General features: G+C 35.7%; 2 protein-coding genes across 2 annotated transcripts; both read left to right on the top strand.

Moving 5' to 3' along the window:
* Positions 1-550: 550 nt before the first annotated feature.
* LOC107817286 (putative WRKY transcription factor 15) lies at positions 551-2,347 on the top strand. Its single transcript, XM_016643087.2, has 3 exons — positions 551-1,367; positions 1,862-1,987; positions 2,086-2,347. The coding sequence occupies exons 1-3, from the start codon at positions 676-678 to the stop codon at positions 2,243-2,245; spliced, it is 978 nt and encodes a 325-aa protein (XP_016498573.1). The 5' UTR covers positions 551-675; the 3' UTR covers positions 2,246-2,347.
* An 8,481-nt stretch (positions 2,348-10,828) lies between these two features.
* On the top strand, positions 10,829-14,330 carry LOC107817793 (uncharacterized). Its single transcript, XM_016643664.2, has 3 exons — positions 10,829-11,315; positions 11,435-11,541; positions 13,252-14,330. The coding sequence occupies exons 1-3, from the start codon at positions 10,962-10,964 to the stop codon at positions 13,973-13,975; spliced, it is 1,185 nt and encodes a 394-aa protein (XP_016499150.1). The 5' UTR covers positions 10,829-10,961; the 3' UTR covers positions 13,976-14,330.
* The last annotated feature ends 4,045 nt before the right edge of the window (positions 14,331-18,375 follow it).

The following is an 18,375-nucleotide window of genomic DNA, read 5'->3' as shown; positions in this document are numbered from 1 at the left end:
CGTTTCAGACCTGAATAATTAAAAACTATTTTATTAAAGCATTTTATTCTCTTCTTTGATCTTTCGCAGCCCTCGAGGAAAGAAAAAGAAAAGTTTTCTATAAAAAAAGGTTACTCCTACTATTCCAGAATCCAACTCTACAAAAGAATAAAGTGGTAAAATTATTACTATGTTGCTTTTTGTTACTGCTTGTCTTAATGGCAGGATTGAATCTGAATATCCCATTTTTGGCTTGAATTTAAGACATTTATTCTCTAATTTCTTAAATAGTAACATTTATAATAAGCATATTTAAAATAGTCCAAAACAATAACTAGTCTCATATTAATAACTGGTACAATGGTATTCACATTTCTTTTTTTTTGACCTAAAGAAAGAAAAAAGTAAAAAAAAGAAAAGAAGCCCTCGTAAAGGCCAAAGCAATCTAATGTGTCCGATCGTATTCGCACCTAAATTTGACGAGGCAGAAGTTAGATTAGAGTGACAGGTAAGTCACCTACTGTTTACTTTATCATAACATTTTCACTTTCCCTTTCTTTTTCTTTTTCTTATAACCTCACCAAAGCCATCACTTTGACTCTTTATCAACTCTCTCTTCTTCCAATATCCCATAATTCATTGATGTTTCTAGTTGCCCAAATTACTATACTTCTCAGCTTTCCAAAGTAGCTAATTATGGCTGTGGAACTAATGATGGATTACGGAAACACTAGGAATTGTACGTTCGTGACCAAATTGGAAGAAAAAGCAGTTGTACAAGAAGCTTCTTCTGGTCTTGAAAGTGTTGAGAAACTCATCAGATTGTTATCTCAGACTCAGTCTCAACAAATACAGCATCAAAAACAGGGATATTTAAAGCAAAATAACTCTCCTATGGAAATTGAAACGGTGGCAAATGCTGCTGTTACAAAGTTCAAGAAGGTAATTTCACTTCTAGATCGAAACAGAACTGGCCATGCTAGATTTAGAAGAGCCCCTGTGGCTTCTTCTTCTTCTCAAAATCCTACCAAAGATTATGTTGACACTAAAGTGTATTATCCTACTCCGATCCAACAAATACCTCTTGTTTCTTATGAAAATTATAGTCAACAACTCCCTCTGGTTCCAAAGACCATTAGTTTCTCTTATTCTCCGGAGATGTCTCGTACGAACTCGTTCAATATCTCAACGTTAACAGGAGAAACAGAGAGCAAGCAACATTCTTCATCTTCAGCTTTCCAAATTACCAATCTTTCTCAGGTCTCTAATTCTGCTGGAAGGCCTCCTTTGTCTTCTTCTTCCTTGAAAAGAAAGTGCAGTTCATCGGAAAATGCCGTATCTGGCAAGTGCAGTGGATCTTCTGGCCGATGCCATTGTTCCAAAAGAAGGTAACCAAATTCACTTTTATATCATCTTTGGCATTTAGTCCGTTGAGTTGTTGAATTGTAACAATTTTATGTAAAAGCTTAATATGTTAGAGCGCACACCTTTATTTACTTGATTATGTTAAGGGCACAAGCATAATCAGAATTTAAAGTTTAATTAATTGTAGTGTTACATATGATTTTTTTTTTAAAGACAAATATGAACCAAAGTTATTGGTTCGGTCAAATCTATAACTTGGTCTTTGACTCCGCCCCAATCTAGTGTATCCGATTCATTTTCATTAGCTAAATATGTCCCAAATATTTTTTGTAATGTGTGTTGGTGAAACTAATTCAACCTTGGACCTCTACTCGGATACGAATGATTAATTATGTGATTATCTTATTTAAAATCCTAAGTTAATTAGAGAAAATACATGTTTATTTACTTAATTACGTCTTTGATATAGTCTAGTATGATAGTTTTAGTGAAATGAATTCTTAACTTATTTTTACAGGAAGTTAAGGCTGAAGAGGGTAGTTAGAGTTCCGGCAATAAGCATGAAGATGGCAGATATACCACCTGATGATTACTCCTGGAGGAAATATGGACAGAAACCAATTAAAGGATCTCCACACCCAAGGTAATTAATCTAGAGAAAAATCACGTATATTGGATTTTTTTTTAATAAAGCTCAAGTATTTTTCGAAATCTAAATATTGTTTATCCATATATAAACAGGGGATACTACAAGTGTAGTAGTGTAAGAGGATGTCCAGCACGAAAACATGTTGAGAGAGCTTTGGATGATCCAACAATGCTGATTGTTACGTACGAAGGCGAGCATAATCATTCCCTTTCAGTTGCAGAAACAAGTAGTCTCATTTTAGAGTCTTCTTAGTTAGAACAAATTGTAGTGATATTAATATAGCTTTATTTGCCCTACAAAGAAGAAGGGTTTTCCTATCAATGTAAACTGGAGTAATATATATGTTTAGAACTAGTTGAGTCTTTAGTTCTATCTCAAAGGAGATTAAGCATCGCAATTAACTAAGTACTTTATTCCTTGCGAAAGTGCTGGGCTTGCATTTCGTTTTCAATGGATTTAATTTTTAACAATGTTGATGTAAGTAAATTTTATACTTCAGTGTAATTTCACATGTTTAGCATGTCATCTGATTTATTTTTCAGATATTAGTTCCGCATGATGGTCAATTACGTGTAGTTTTATTTAGGTCGACAGTCACGGTGTCTAAACCAATTGTCGTAAAAAGCATAATTAAAGAAGGATTTTTTAGTGTGTATGTGCGACGCGGGGGGGGGGGGGGGGGGATAATGGAATTTTTGCGCTTAAATAATTCAAAGAAAGAGTTGATGCATTTTGACCTTATTTACTTGTTAATTACTTGGTTGCTTTTGTCCTCGGATGCCTAACTTGCCCTCATTTCTATTGATCAAATAGAGTTAAACATCATCTAATGGAGTAGCTGTAGCTTTTAAAATTTAATTATGGTTAATTATTATCATTATTTTCTTTGGATGGTTTAAATGGTTGATCGAAAGTAAAAGCAAGAAAGTGACTTGGTCAAAAAATGATGATGCCGTAGTGGAGCACCCTTGTTGTTGATGTAAATGGTTGCTTTAGATGTCGTGTTTGGGACGGTTGACTTACCAAAAAGGAATTAAAAGACTCGGAGTTTGAATTATAAGGGAAGATAGGAATTAAGATGGTAGTTGGGAAAATGGGACGGCTAATTTACTTTTGTACTTACCATACTAATGACTAATACTCTAGTAAGGAGGAGAGACGTAAATGGAAACTTGTGTGTTTGCTTCGGAACATGTGGATGTATAATCTCGGATGAATACTTATTTGCACAAGATATTTCACCAGAAAGAGTATGAGTGCATTACTACTTTAAGTTTCAAGCTATATATAATTGCATATTTTAGAAGACACAACATACACATATTAAATATGCATAGATCAGAGACAAGTTATGATCCGAGGTCAATGAGTTTAGAATGAATTTGATTTTATTATACATAAAGGAATAGATTCAACTTAACCACATGAAACCTAAATCTACCTCTAATTTGTATTATTATCTAAAAAATGACTTGGTGCATGAATGCTAGAATATTATCACATACTTGAAATTTCTAGATCCTTTGTTGGTTGAGAATGGGATATGAGACAAAAATGGCTGGCTGTAGTTTTAGAAATAAGACTGAAGTATACTGAAATGAATGGTGTGAAAAGTCTTGAACCCCACGCAAAAAAGGATGATGGAAATCAATGTTTTTGGTTCACAAGTCAAAGAAGAGCAGATGGGGAGATTGAAGAATAGAGTTATTATGGTTCAAAGTATGGGGACCTACCTTTTGTTTTTCTCCTGCGCCCTCTTTTTCTCTTTAATTTGCTCAACGTCAAACCTGCTGATATATCATGCATGGAATTCTAGTGTATGGATGTGTCCGTCCGTGTCAACCTTCGTGGTCATTTTGTGGTCTTATTTTCTGCCCTTCTTTCGTTGATTTTCCCTTGCCACACGCAATAAAAGAATATATACACTTACAATCCATCGAATTTTTAGTGCTATGTCTTATATTTTGGAATATCACTTTTTATGGACTGTTACCCATAGTTATTATTTGGGTGAACCGATATTTAATTTTTTTACACTGTTACGTATAGAAGTTACCGGCCGCATGAAAGAATATAAACCTAAAAATGAGTACAGTTTAAGTGACCAGTGTTCGCTCAACGGGGAGGCCACTAAAGTAATTGCTTTAGGCTCCCCAGAGTTCAAGGCCCCAAAATTATTTTTTTTATTTTATATTTTATATATTATAAAATTTATTAATAAAGAGATTAGAGAATTAGATTATTAGATTAAAAAAATAAAGAGGTTATTCGGATAAATAATTGAAATTTATAAGAAACCTGCAATATTTCTGAAAATGAGTAACTTGGTGACGACTTTGCAATTAAAAAAATAAAGCATTTGTTGGAGACGATTATTTCTTATAAAAAGTAGAGTTCAAAATAGACTTGAATTATCCCAAATGAATGAATTTTTTGATATCTACTTATGGTACAAAATTGAGATTATAACATTATAAGATTTATAAAGACACCATCTTAACTGTCAATATATGTTTCTTATAAAATATAATATAAGCCTTACTGAGGTTGAGTTACCGAGTATCTCTAGTGGTGGGACCTAGCAGATAACCGAGTGAATGATCAAGATACATACAAAAAGGTTCGAACGCAATCGAAAACAAACAAGAAACAGAAAAAATATTATATTAGATAATTTAAGGCCTCTTATTAAGATATGGCTTTAGGCCCCAACTTTTGTTGAGCCGCCTCTGTAAGTGACCTACAACAATATGCAACTATATATAGTAACGTTAGTTTTGGTAATCTATACAATAAGTAAACGGCAAAGGTCTAAATATACTCTTGTACTTTTGAAAATGATCTATGAATACCCCTCGTTATATTATTGGATTATCTATACCCCTGCACTCATACTTTGGGTTCAAATATACCCCTCATTTAAACGGAGGAACACGTGTCATCGTCCTACTGGCCAATTCTAAATATCTCCCAATTAATTAAAAAGACCTATTACCCATACCCGAAAAATAATTTTCTAAAGCAATTTTTTTTTTGTAAAAACTGGAAAAAAAAAACTGAATTTGTTTTACTAAAAACTGAAAAAAAAAACGAAAATATTTTTTCTCCAGTTTTTACAAAAAAACTGTTTTAGAAAAACTGAAAAGCAATTTTCTATAGCAATTAAAAACTGGAAAAAACTGAAATGTTTTTAACTAAAAACTGGGGAAAAAAATTGTTTTTTCAGTTTTTGCAAAAATATTGCTTTAGAAAATTGCTTTTCAGTTTTTTTTTTTAGTTTTTACAAAACAAATTGCTTTAGAAATTTATTTTCCGTTTTTTTAAAGCAATATTTTTCTAAAAACTAGAATTCTTTTTTCGATTCTTCAGCTTTTAGTAAAAAAATATTCAGTTTTTTTAGTTTTTACAAAAACATTGCTTTAGAAAATTACTTTTCAGTTTTTGTTTCAGTTTTTACAAAAACATTATTTTAGAAAATATTTTTCAGTTTTTTTTTAAAGCAGGTTTTTTGAAAAAACTGGAAAAAAAATATTTTTATTTTTTATAGTTTTTAGTAAAAAATATTTTAGTTTTTTTCCAATTTTTAAATATTTTAGTTTTTTCCAATTTTTACAAAAAAAATAAAATTGCTTTAGAAAATTATTTTTCGGGTATGGGTAATGGGTCTTCTTAATTAATTGGGAGATATTTAGAATTGGCCAATAGGATGATGACATGTGTCCCTCCGTTTAAATGAGGGGTATATTTGAACCCAAAGTATGACTGCAGGGGTATAGATAACCCAATAGTATAACGAGGGGTAGTCTTAGACCATTTTTGAAAGTACAGAGATATATTTGGTCATTTGCCGATAAGTAAATAATATATGTAACAAACTAAATACATTGAGTACGGTGTAAAAAATTTCATATAAGTTAAATCGTAATAAATTATGCAGTTGAATTAACTTTAGTAACATATAAAATATAATTTGCTTGCAATCCACCCTACTTCCTAAGAAATGATAAGAGAAAAGAAAAACGTGTTTGGTTTTTAAAAGGAGGAAATTAAAGTACATATTAAAATAGGAGAATACAATATTAAAATTCGATCATATATACACTTCGAAGCTGATTTGCTGTTCACAATCTCCATTATGGATTTCTTAATCGTTTTGTATTTGGCACAATGTCACTAATTCTTTGGTGTACACACTAAGCTGTCTTAGCTAATCATGATAGTAGTGGGTAAAGTTTAGAGCCTTGGACTTAAGAAGTGATCTATATATGTCGCTAATCGATGTTCTAACTTTTTTTTTCATCAGTCAATACCCTGCTTTATATTTTGAATTTGTTAATAAGTTTGTATCTTGTTTATGTCTACGGGCAGTGGCGAATCCAAGATTTAAATTGTATGGATTCAACCTTAAGATTTTTAGTATTGAACTCATTATATCCTAAAGTTATGGGTTCATATCTATAATTTATTATGATTTTAGCAATTTTTTTTACATAATTTTGTGCTCCGCGTCAAAAATTATAGATTTAATTGAACCCGATGTTATAAAGTTACATCGGCCCCTGCCTCCGGGGTGAGCTAACGAATATACATGCATACAAGTTTGTTTCGTCTTTGCTCTTTTGAGACCTATTTTTCATTTCTGTCGTCTTCAAATTGTTTTCTGTCGTCATCTTGCAATTATTTTGTATATAATTAATTTTCAGAAGCATGCTGCTTTTATTTCATGGGCTTGCATAGTTCATTCAAAATTTTAGCATGAGAGAGAGGTTCCATCTCATTTGCAGTAAAAAATCACTATGAAAAACTGTTAGTTACAGTAACGATAACAGATAAAGATGTAGGGCTATGCATAATTTGGTAAATATCAAATTATCATATTAAAACAGAAAAAATTGATATTTTGGTATTTGGTTTAAATTATTTTTAAAAACTTGATATATGGTATTCGATATTTAAAAATAAAATACCTAAATATCGATATCGTACCGAAATATATACTAAATTATACAATACATATATTATTAATTATAACATAAATATTAAAGTTCTAAATTTTACTTTCCATTATTTTTATAGTTTTTTTAACTTTTACCACTTTTTTTCCCACTATACTTGTCTTTCCACCTTTTCTTTGGTTGCTTACTTGCGTTTCAGCTTTTCTCCCGTCTAGGTTTAGCTTTTTTGGATTCTATTTTTTTTTTCAATATATTATAATATTTTTATTTTTGTATTTTTGAGTACTTTACGTAAGAATATTATAGTCTATAATTTTATGTAGTAGTTAATATTCGAGTCAAACAAATCAAAGTTAGCAAACCGAATAAATCAAAATCGAACGGAGAAAAGCCGAACCAGGCCGAATTTAATTAGGTATGGTATTGGTATAGCATTTTAAAAAATTGAATACCGAACCGAATTGTCTAAATATCGTACCGACCGACGAACACCCATAATAAGATGTATTACCATTTTAAATTTCAATAGTTGGATATATTTGAATCTTAAAAGTTGAAAGAATTGAATAAAATATACTATGTTCCACTTTATGTGGCAACATTACTATTAAATATTAATTCACCATGGTTGTTCTTTGACCATACTTTTTTTTAAAGTATTTATAAATATTTTGAATTATAAGTTATAAACTTATACGTAATACTTTTTTTAATATGTAAAATTTATTTACAAACACTTAAAGAACATATGTCTAATTTTACGATCCAAAATTAATAACTTTGATCCTCATACTTTAAATCATGCCACATAAAGTACAATCGAGGGAGTAATTATTAGTGAAAATTATATTTGGTAAAATAGAATGTCTCAAAATGTACAATGTGTACATCATATAAATTGGAAATGGGGAAGTGGAAATGACACCAGGTAGTCACTTTTAAGCATATTATTTAAAATATATCGACAATTTACAATGTATTTAAAGATTTGTTAATTTTGCTCAAACTCCAGGACACTACGTCCTAGAGTTTAAACCTAAAAATTCAAACTTAAGGACATCGTGTCCTAAAGTTTGAAAATTATGTCCAGAAGTTCGAATCTTATGTCCTGAATTTTAAATTAGCAGCTCAAAAATTCAGGACACTAAGTCCTGAATTTTCAAATTGAGGATACTTAGTCTCGAAGTCCTAGAGTTTAAACCTCAAAATTCAAACTTCAGGACATCGTGTCCTAAAGTTCAGAAATTGTATATAGATTAAAGGTGTTTAACGGGTGGGTGGGGCCGGGCCGGGTTGAGAAAAAAGGTGACTGGCCTGTTTCCAATCCGGGCCGGTTACCAATTTTTTCATACCGGGCTTAACGGGTCCGGGTCCATCCGGGTAAAAATGAACCGGAACGGTTATGGGTCCAAGGGGACGGGCCGGGTTAATGTTATTATTATTATTTATTTTTTTTTGTATTTTGTATAACTATCGTAATTTATATTAATATAAAGTAAAAATATAAAATAAAAAAATAATCTTATAAAAAGAGTGTTTGAATAAAGGATGCAAAGGCTTTAAAATCCTTATATTTGAATATTTCATTGTTACATTAAGAATTTAAGATAATAGAATACAATGAAAATGGAAAAATAATTGCACTTATAATTTGCAAGTGCTTTTTTTATTTCAAACTTACAAATTGAAGTTTACATTTAACAACTAGTAAATTAACGAAAAAGAGTAAATTCAAAGGTTTTGCATTGCCTTAGTAAGTTTTTCATAATCAATATGAACTTTTTGGCCATCTTCTTGAGTGTTAAATTCAGGTGGGTTACCATGTGTTAATATATCTCCAAGTTTCTCGTCTTCTGGTCTATCAACATCTTCACGTCCCTGATTTCTTCGTTCTGGTCTAATCCAATCTCTGAAACATACTAAAACTTCCAAAGCATTGCTTCCCAATGAGTGAGGGATGTCTCCAAGTTGTTGTCTTGCTAGACTAAATGCACTCTTTGATTCAACAGTTGAAATTGACACATTCAACACGTCCTGAGCCATAGCGGAAAGAACAGAAAATTGCTTTTCATTCTCATGTCACCATCCCAACGATGATAATTCCTTTGTGCGATGCTCTTTTTGCTTTTGCAAGTAGAATCAAAGTTCATCAATGTTCCTGCTACTGGTTTGAGTGATAGGAAATATAGACCAGATATTAAAACTATCAAGGCCTTCATCATCATCCATAGTAGTAGAAGTGGTACAATGCATAGTGGGATTAACATTGCCTACATTAAGAGCAACATCATCAACTATATTTGCATAATAATTATATAATTGTTGTAAATAATCATTTAGCTTGTTCATACAATAATATATATCTGGGGTTTCAGTTGGTCCAATCTCCATATAAGTATATAAAGCATTTATTAATTGGTGACAATCAGACATCTTAATAGAAGGATTTAAAACAGCACCAATTAAGTAAATCAGAGGAATTGGAAAGAAATATATTTTGAATTTTGCTTGCATTTTTTCAACAACATCCTTATATTTTTCTTTCTTCTTAAATTCAGAGAGTTGAAAAGAAATTTCAGCTATATGTCTCATCTTCAATTTTTAATTCATTATCTTCTATACCGAAATCTTTCTGTAATTGTTCATAATCTATATTATTATCAGATAATGTTTCAGAAATATATGTAGAGTCATTTAAATTACTACCAGATGTTGAAGTAGTACCTCTTTTTCTATTTTTTCGATTACCCCGATTAGCAACCTTATTACAAACTCTTTTTGCAGCATTAAACATATTGTGAAAATTTAACTACTAGCAAAAATTAAATAGTAAATAAGAGAAAGAGTTGGAGGGAGTGCACCGAATTCGGCAATAAATTGAACACTTGATGATTTCGCAACTCCAATGTTACCACGAAGAAATGTCAGTTGTTCAAAGTTTGAAGTTCAATAATAAATAATACGATAAATTAAATTCCAAAAAAATGAGAGCAAAATAGTTGATTGCGAGAATGATAATTGAGAATATGAGTTTGAGAAATGAGAGATGAGGGAAGAAATGAAGAAAATTGGGGGGGGGGGGAGGGGAGGGGGGGATGTATTTATAATTTTTCCAAGGGCTAAATTAGTAATTACTAAAAGTGTTATTTTTTAAAAAAGAATTGCCCAAAAAGGGCTATTCTTGCAATCAACCCGTTGGGCAACGACCAAATTGAAGCTGACCGTTGCCAACAGTCATATCACTTTAAAAAAATAAAAATAAAAATTCAGATTTATAGCCGTTGAACCGGTCCGGTCCGGTTAACCGGTTCAACGGTATTTTTTGTTGATCAGGTTTGACCGGTCCGATTAACCGATTTTTTAAAAAAGGACCAACCCCTCTAACCCCCCTAAACCCGCCCCCTAACTACCGGTCCGGGACAGTCCGACTTACAACCGGTATGGGCCGATCCGAAAATGGGTCAACCCGACCCGTTAAACAAGTATAGTATAGATGTTCGATTCTTATGTCCTGAATTTTAAATTAGTAGTTCAGAAATTTAGGATACTTAGTTCTGAATTTCAAATTAGCAGCTTAAAAATTCAGGACACTAAGTCCTGAATTTCTAAATTCTGGATACTTAATCCTGAAATTTGGGTAAATTGACTAATTTTTAAATACATTATAAATTATGGATATATTTTAAATAGTGGGCTTAAAAGTGGCTATTGCTGCACTTCGGCCAACAGGGAACTCGTCATTTCTTGTTTGGGCCACTGAGTCTCGTTGCTGTTTTACTGTACGATACTCATAATTGGGCCTGTGACCCAATAGAATTGGACCCAGGCCTCAATCGAGGTAGTCTATATTCCTTCGCGCCCTATTCTAACCGTACCTCAACGGCAACGGCGGCGGTAGCGACGGCGACGTTGGGTTGCGCAACCGTTCCCGTTGCCTCGTCATTAGATCTCCGTCGGTTCTCGGTTGCAGAATTCAGCCGTTACTCTAACCTGTCTTCCACGGGAAGCTTTTCATGGCGACCAAAACCCTAAACCTCAACGACGAAGACATGGAGGACGAATATCTCTGTTCCGCAACCACCACGACTTGCTCTATTCCTTTGGATCTAGAAGAGACACAGTCCTTGGCTTTGAATCGTCCGAATGGTTACCTGAAGGGAGTGTCTCGGATAGAGAGGGCGTGGTCTCATTGGAAGAAGCTAGGTGAGCCCAAACGTATAGTGGCACCAATGGTTGACAACTCGGAGCTGCCATTCCGTCTTCTTTGTCGAAAATATGGTGCTGATGCTGCTTATACTCCTATGCTTCACTCCCGTCTCTTCACCGAAGATGAAAAATATCGCTCTATGGATTTTACCACCTGCAAGGTATCTACTTTTGCTTGTACTCATATATGGAATTTCTTATCAAGTTCTTTCGTTCCTGCTTTGTGCATAAATTCTTCAATATTATTGCATTTCAGCTAATTCTACTTCATTTTATATAGGAGGACCGTCCACTTTTTGTTCAATTCTGCGCAAACAATCCAGACATTTTGCTGAAAGCAGCTCGAAAAGTGGAGCCTTATTGTGACTATGTGGACATCAACTTCGGGTAGGCTCCTTTTTCAATGTTTCCTAATCAAGATGCCTAGATTTTTCTCATATACTATGCTCATCAACCTAGTCTAAACTTGGGCCATGTTATTGGTTCTAGTGATAATATATCTTACCAGCTTTGAGTATCGATGATCATATAAAGTAACACATCTAGAGTCGCCATACCTTTCATTTCATGGAAATATAGACTACGCTGCATTTGAAAATTGAACAAGTCTTCATACTATGTATAATTCAAGTAAAACCTTGATTTTTTTCTAGAATTGGGGATAATTGTTTTTATACAACTTTCAGTGTAACTGGAACATTATTTCACTCGAGAAATTTCTTTCGTCTTTGTATACTCTATTTGTACCTGGAGCTTTTATGTGATACAAAGGATAGTTGTTTGTCTAAATACGTATTCAGTATTTAATGATAATTGAGGTTGCACTAACATGAATGCAGTCACATACCTTAGCATCTTGATTCCACTCTTGGGAAAAAAAGTATCTAATGGAGCAATTAGGATCCATTTGTTCATAGAGCTATATACTCGATTGCAGACATTTCTATTACACCTTGTCTCCACTCTAGAATGAAAAATCTGTGGCTTCAGTACTTCTTCTGAAGTCTTAGTAAAATAAGATAAGATTAAGTGATTTCGAATGATAGAATGATTCCGGAGGGTCATTCAACTTTGAGTAAACGGATAACTAAGGGTAACAGCATAATAGAATCTGAAGCAGACACAATTGAAAGAAAGCTCGGGCCGAATGGGAGGGGCTTGCAACCATGGAAATCATACAGGGATACGGGCATTGCTCATATAAAATGTTTTTTAACTAAACCAATTGGGGTGATAGACACCCGTGCACTGCCAGTGGTTATCTAAACTAAAGGTAAATGAGGGTCTGATTGTGAGTTTTGGTTTCAAAATTTCCCTTTTTTGACCCACATGAAACCGTTGGTGGTTTGGCTAATTACTCCATTCTTTCTCAGACGGTCTCCATACCTGCCCAAACCCAATCCTAATTGCCAATTGCCATGTCCAATAGAAGGCAGTGGAAGCAAAACAAGAATAGGAATGAAGATAGTTAAGTGTCCACCGAGACTTATCAAGACTAGATCGGTTACATATTTTTTTGTCTTGCAAAACAACAGTAGGATCGGTTACATTCCAATTCTTACCTTGATGGATTTTTTTAAGTTTTACTGTTGTGTTGTTCATGATGGAATTAAAAAAATGAACTAAGTTATCAGGAAAGCTTTAGTACCTAGAATTATTAGACAAGAAACATATAAACATCATTCAGTTGAATCTACTTTCTTCACACACAAGCATATCTGATTCCCGACTTGTATAAATCTAAACAAAGTCTAAATTAGAGTTGGAAAACAGCGGAACAAGCTCCATTACAGGACTAATAGACCGTAACTAGCTCTACATTTTCTTTTTCCACTTGCATATTTGAATTCATGTGCTTGCTTATGTTGTGGTGAAGGACATCGTGGAGTAGAGCAGTTTTTCTTCCAGATCAAGATTTGCAGTTTAATATTTTATTTTATTTATAGTTTTATTTTCTCTTTCTGCATTTCCTTCTAAACTGTTTTATGCACGAGACCGCAGATTTTGTTTCTGTATTTCCTGGATTATCTATGCAGATCATTTCTCCACTCATCTTTGCTATCAGCTCAGTTTGCTAAACTACTACTTGCTATGCAGGTGTCCCCAGCGAATTGCAAAACGCGGGAATTATGGAGCTTTCCTCATGGATAATCTCTCTCTTGTCAAGTCTCTTGTAGAAAAGCTGGCTAACAATCTTAGCGTTCCAGTATCATGCAAGATCCGAATTTTCCCTTATTTGCAAGATACACTCAGTTATGCAAAGATGTTGGAGGATGCAGGTTGTTCTCTTCTAGCAGTGCATGGACGAACAAGGGATGAAAAAGATGGGAAGAAATTCAGAGCCAATTGGGAGGCAATCAAGGCTGTCAGAAATGCTGTTAGGATTCCTGTCCTTGCCAATGGTAATATTAGGCACACCGATGATGTACACAGCTGCTTGGAGAAAACTGGTGCCAATGGGGTACTTTCAGCCGATCCCCTTCTTGAGAATCCAGCCCTCTTTGCTGGATATCGAACTGCTGAATGGGGATTGGGCAGTGTAGGACTCAAGGAAGACGATAAGCTAGATCAGGCTGAGTTACTGATAGAATATTTGAGGTTTTGTGAGAAATATCCAGTGCCATGGAGAATGATCCGTGCTCATGTGCACAAGTTGTTGGGAGAGTGGTTTAGGATCCAGCCAAGTGTGAGAGAGGATCTTAACAAACAATACAAACTCACCTTTGAATTTCTTTATGATATAGTAAATCGATTAAGGGAACTTGGGGTGAGAATACCGCTTTATGTGAAGGATACTCAGGAGGCAATATCTGCATTTTGACTTGTAGTTCAAGTTCTGTTCTAATCTGAAAATGGAGTCTGTTATGGTGAACCACAGGCCTTTGCTGGTTATTCTTTTTACTCCAGCTTGTGCTTGCAAAATGAAATATTGTGCACTCACTAACGTTGGTCAGTGTAGATGCAGGTTTAAATTTATCTTTGCCTTTTACCTCATCTTTGTATGATTATAGACGGACGTTTATCTTGTATCATTGAGATAACTTGCACCCATGGATTAGTGCATCTCAAATTGTATTCGGACTGCCAGTGATGTATTTATATTTGCATGTATTATCCGAAATTCGGACTGATTTTTTGGGAAGTTATGCAATAAATTTACTCGGACTGATTATTTGGGAGGTTATGCAATAGAGTTTTGATCGTACGATCAACACGTCTTTTAGTTCTTTGCCCTTATGCTCGTTAGTTTATTTTCCATATATTGCAGTACTGTCTGCTTGAAATGTTTGTATACGGTCGAAATCGGGCATATCAGATTTCATAGGCATGAGAAGCTGCCTCAAGAGTAAGTTCGTAATAGACCAGGCTCGAGCTCAATGGCAGAGTATGAAGCATGAAGATCGAAGTGCTCGCTGAAGATCGAGACCGAGCATGACCAACTTCGAGTAAGGCATAATAACGGAATGGTGAAATATTAGCAACCGAACGAAGATCTCAGCGGAAATCCCGGAACAGATCGAATCAAGCGGTTATTGACGCCAATCATGGGATTTGTTTCCGTTATTAGAACTGTACCTTATTTAGGATTCCTCTACTATATAAAGAGGGACCCCATTCATTTGTAGGGGGGATTAATTCACTGAAAAACATATACAAAAACGCTTCTCTCTATTTCACTTACTATCTATTACTGTTCATCATTGTTTATTTTCTGTTCTTTATTGTTCTTCTTACCCAACCTCAAGACCATCCCGAATCGAGGTCGAAAGTACTGCCAGAACACTGGTTTGATTTATTTTACTATTCAGATTATCTATTCAATTCCTTGTTTATCAATTGGTATTGGATTAAATCACGTATCCTTAAAACCACTAAATAAGTTTAATTGTTACTCGAATTTTAGGGTAAATAGTTTGGCGCACACCGTGGGGCTAAGGATAATAGTGATTTTTCAGTACTGATTCTGGTAAAACACACTATTTTACGCCTGTTCTTGTCAGGTATCTTTGCTTTCAGGTTAATACATGTCAAACTCACAAAACGCATCCACACACGGTGACAATGGCCTCGGATTCCATGGTGATAACGAAAATGTGATTGCTCTAGGAATCGAAGTGCCACAGGCTACTCACGGGGGAGCGTCGGTCGCCAACCCCATCGATGTCAGTTCACACTTTGCTCTAAATGCGGACCTAGTCGCAGATCTCGATGGGAGTGTACGCAAAGAAGGCCGATCTAGTAGCCAAGGAGCATAGGGCAGAGGAGACGAGGGAGTCAGTCTCCAAGTAATATTCGAGATGCTTCAGGCTCAGCAAGCCGCTATTGCTCAGTTACAAAATCAACATAGAGCTCCGAATAGGGTCGAGTCGGAAATTACTCGCCGTACCGAGCCAGTACCGGAGAGGCCAAATGGTAACGAATCGAGTACTGATCCTGCGATAATTAAAATGCTGGAGGAGCTCACCAAAAAGAATTGAATCAGGGGAGAAGAGAATCGAAGCCAACGATAAAAAAATGGAGATATACAACTCTCGAGTTGATCAGATACCGGGGGCACTGCCAATCTTGAAAGGGATGGATTCAAAGAAGTTTGTACAAAAACCCTTTCCTCCAAGTGCGGCTCCGAAGCCTATTCCAAAGAAGTTTCGTATGCCACACATACCCAAATATAATGGTACCACCGATCCCAACGAGCATGTTACTTCATATACATGCTCCATCAAGGGTAACGATTTAGAGGATGATGAAATCGAATCTGTACTGTTGAAAATATTCGGAGAGTCCCTTTCGAAAGAAGCAATGATTTGGTATCACAACCTGCCACCAAATTCCATCGACTCATTTGCCATGTTAGCAGATTCTTTCGTAAAGACACATGACATGGCCATAAAGGTCGCAATGAGGAAATCAGACCTTTTCAAGGTAAGACAAAGGGATAATGAAATGCTGAGGGAGTTCATGTCCCGATTTCAAATGGAATGCATGGAGTTGCCACTGGTCACAGATGATTGGGCCGTTCAAGCTTTCACCCAAGGGTTGAACGAGCGGAGTTCGGTAGCATCACGTCAGTTGAAACAAAATTTGATCGAATATCCAGCTGTAACTTGGGCAGATGTGCACAATCGATACCAATCGAAGATCAGGCTCGAGGACGATCAATTGGGAGCTCCTTCCGGTTCAGCACATCCAAACAGGTCGGCAGTTAAAAATTAGAGGGACATCGACAGGGAGCCAAGGTCGAACAGAGACCGATATCAGACCGATATCAACCATATACCACAGATCGAAGAAACAATGGTTCAGGACGCAATTCCGACTGGAACGATCGGAGAAGTGATCGAGGACAGAATTCTCAGGGACTTATGAGCAAGAGTGGTTTTGACAAGTACACCGATCCCACAGAAGCACCTCGGTTATCGAAATATAACTTTAGCATTGATGCATCTGGCATTATATCGGCAATCGGAAGGATCAAAGATACTAGGTGGCCCAGACCCATACAGACCGATCCTTCTCAAAGAAACCCAAATTTGATATGCAAGTATCATGGCACGCATGGTCACAAAATCGAGGATTGCAGGAAATTAAGGGAGGAGGTAGCCCGTCTATTCAATGAGGGCCACATTCGAAAGTTCCTCAGCGATCGAGCCAAGAATCATTTCAGAGAAAGAGACGCCAACAAGAAAAATGAACAGGAGGAACCCCAACATGTCATTCATATGATTGTTGGTGGGGTCGACATTCCACAAGGACCAATATTCAAACGCACTAAGATATCAATCACTAGGGAAAAACGAACCCGAGATTATGTGCCCGAAATACCTTTATCATTCAACGACGAAGAAGCAGAAGGTGTTTCTCAGCCCCACACCGACGCTCTGGTAATTTCTATCTTATTAAATAAAGTTCAAGTTAAGCGTGTTTTAGTGGATCCAAGTAGCTCGGCGAATATTATCCGATCGAGGGTCGTGGAGCAGCTCGGCCTACAAAATCAAATCGTGCCCACAGCTCGGGTCCTAAACGGCTTCAATATGGCCAATGAAACAACTAAAGGGGAGATTATTCTACCAGTGAATGTGGCTGGAACCATTCAAAGATACTAAGTTCCACGTGATTGAGGGCGACATGAGGTACAATGCCCTACTCGGAAGGCCTTGGATCCACAATATGAGAGCAGTTCCTTCGACACTCCACCAAATGATAAAATTTCCGACATCAGACGGTGTAAAAATAGTATACAGGGAGAAACATGCTGCAAAGGAAATATTTACGGTCGATGAGGTAACACCGATATCGACACTATCAGCCTCGGAAAGGTAGAACATCAAAGATAAATAGGAAGTCAAATAGCAATCACATCCACCAGCCTCGACCGAATCGGGGAAGCGGGAGATAGAAGTAGAAGAGGAGGATTTTCTGACCCCTCGAACTTTTGTTGTTCCCGAAGATACTGACGCCACCTAATCAACGGTCGAAGAGCTGGAACAGGTTGTATTGATCGAGTACCTGCCCGAGCGAAAGGTATACCTGGGAACGGGATTAACCCCCGAACTCAGGAAAAAGCTTATTCAATTTCTTATTGATAACATAGATTATTTTGCATGGTCCCATTTAGACATGACATGGATTCCACCGGAGGTAACGACACATCGGCTAAGCCTGGACCCTAGATTCAAACCAGTGAAGCAAAAGAGAAGACCCCTGTCCGAAGTAAAGCACGCATTCATAAAGGACGAGGTAACTAAACTTCTCAAAATAGGATCCATTCGGGAGGTGAAATATCCCGAATGGTTAGCCAATGTAGTTGTAGTCCCTCAAAAAGGGGATAAACTTAGAATGTGTATAAATTATAAGGATTTAAACAAGGCGTGCCCCAAAGATTCTTTTCCACTGCCTAACATCGATCACATGATCGATGCCACGGCCGGCCACGAGATCCTTACTTTTCTCGATGCCTATTCCGAGTACAATCAAATCCAAATGAACCCGGAAGACCAAGAAAATACTTCATTTATCACCAAGTATGGAACATATTGTTATAATATAATGCCCTTCGGGCTAAAAAATGCAGGAGCTATTTACCAACGCATAGTGAATAAAATGTTTGAAGAACAAATAGGTAAATCAATGGAGGTTTATATTGATGACATGCTAGTTAAGTCCCTGCGCAGAGGACCATTTGGATCATATGTAGGAAACGTTCGAGATTTTAAGGAAATA

The sequence above is a fragment of the Nicotiana tabacum genome, chromosome 17, assembly GCF_000715075.1.
Source record: "Nicotiana tabacum cultivar K326 chromosome 17, ASM71507v2, whole genome shotgun sequence".
Lineage (NCBI taxonomy): Eukaryota > Viridiplantae > Streptophyta > Magnoliopsida > Solanales > Solanaceae > Nicotiana > Nicotiana tabacum.
This window is presented reverse-complemented; position numbering and strand designations above follow the sequence as displayed.

Excerpts from the sequence above, each read along its gene's own strand:
- LOC107817286 (XM_016643087.2), top strand. The coding sequence starts at position 676 with ATGGCTGTGGAACTAATGATGGATTACGGAAACACTAGGAATTGTACG. Across the intron at positions 1,368-1,861 it reads TGCCATTGTTCCAAAAGAAG|GAAGTTAAGGCTGAAGAGGG; the intron begins GTAACCAAATTC and ends TTATTTTTACAG. Across the intron at positions 1,988-2,085 it reads AAAGGATCTCCACACCCAAG|GGGATACTACAAGTGTAGTA; the intron begins GTAATTAATCTA and ends ATATATAAACAG.
- LOC107817793 (XM_016643664.2), top strand. The coding sequence starts at position 10,962 with ATGGCGACCAAAACCCTAAACCTCAACGACGAAGACATGGAGGACGAA. Across the intron at positions 11,316-11,434 it reads TGGATTTTACCACCTGCAAG|GAGGACCGTCCACTTTTTGT; the intron begins GTATCTACTTTT and ends CATTTTATATAG. Across the intron at positions 11,542-13,251 it reads TATGTGGACATCAACTTCGG|GTGTCCCCAGCGAATTGCAA; the intron begins GTAGGCTCCTTT and ends CTTGCTATGCAG.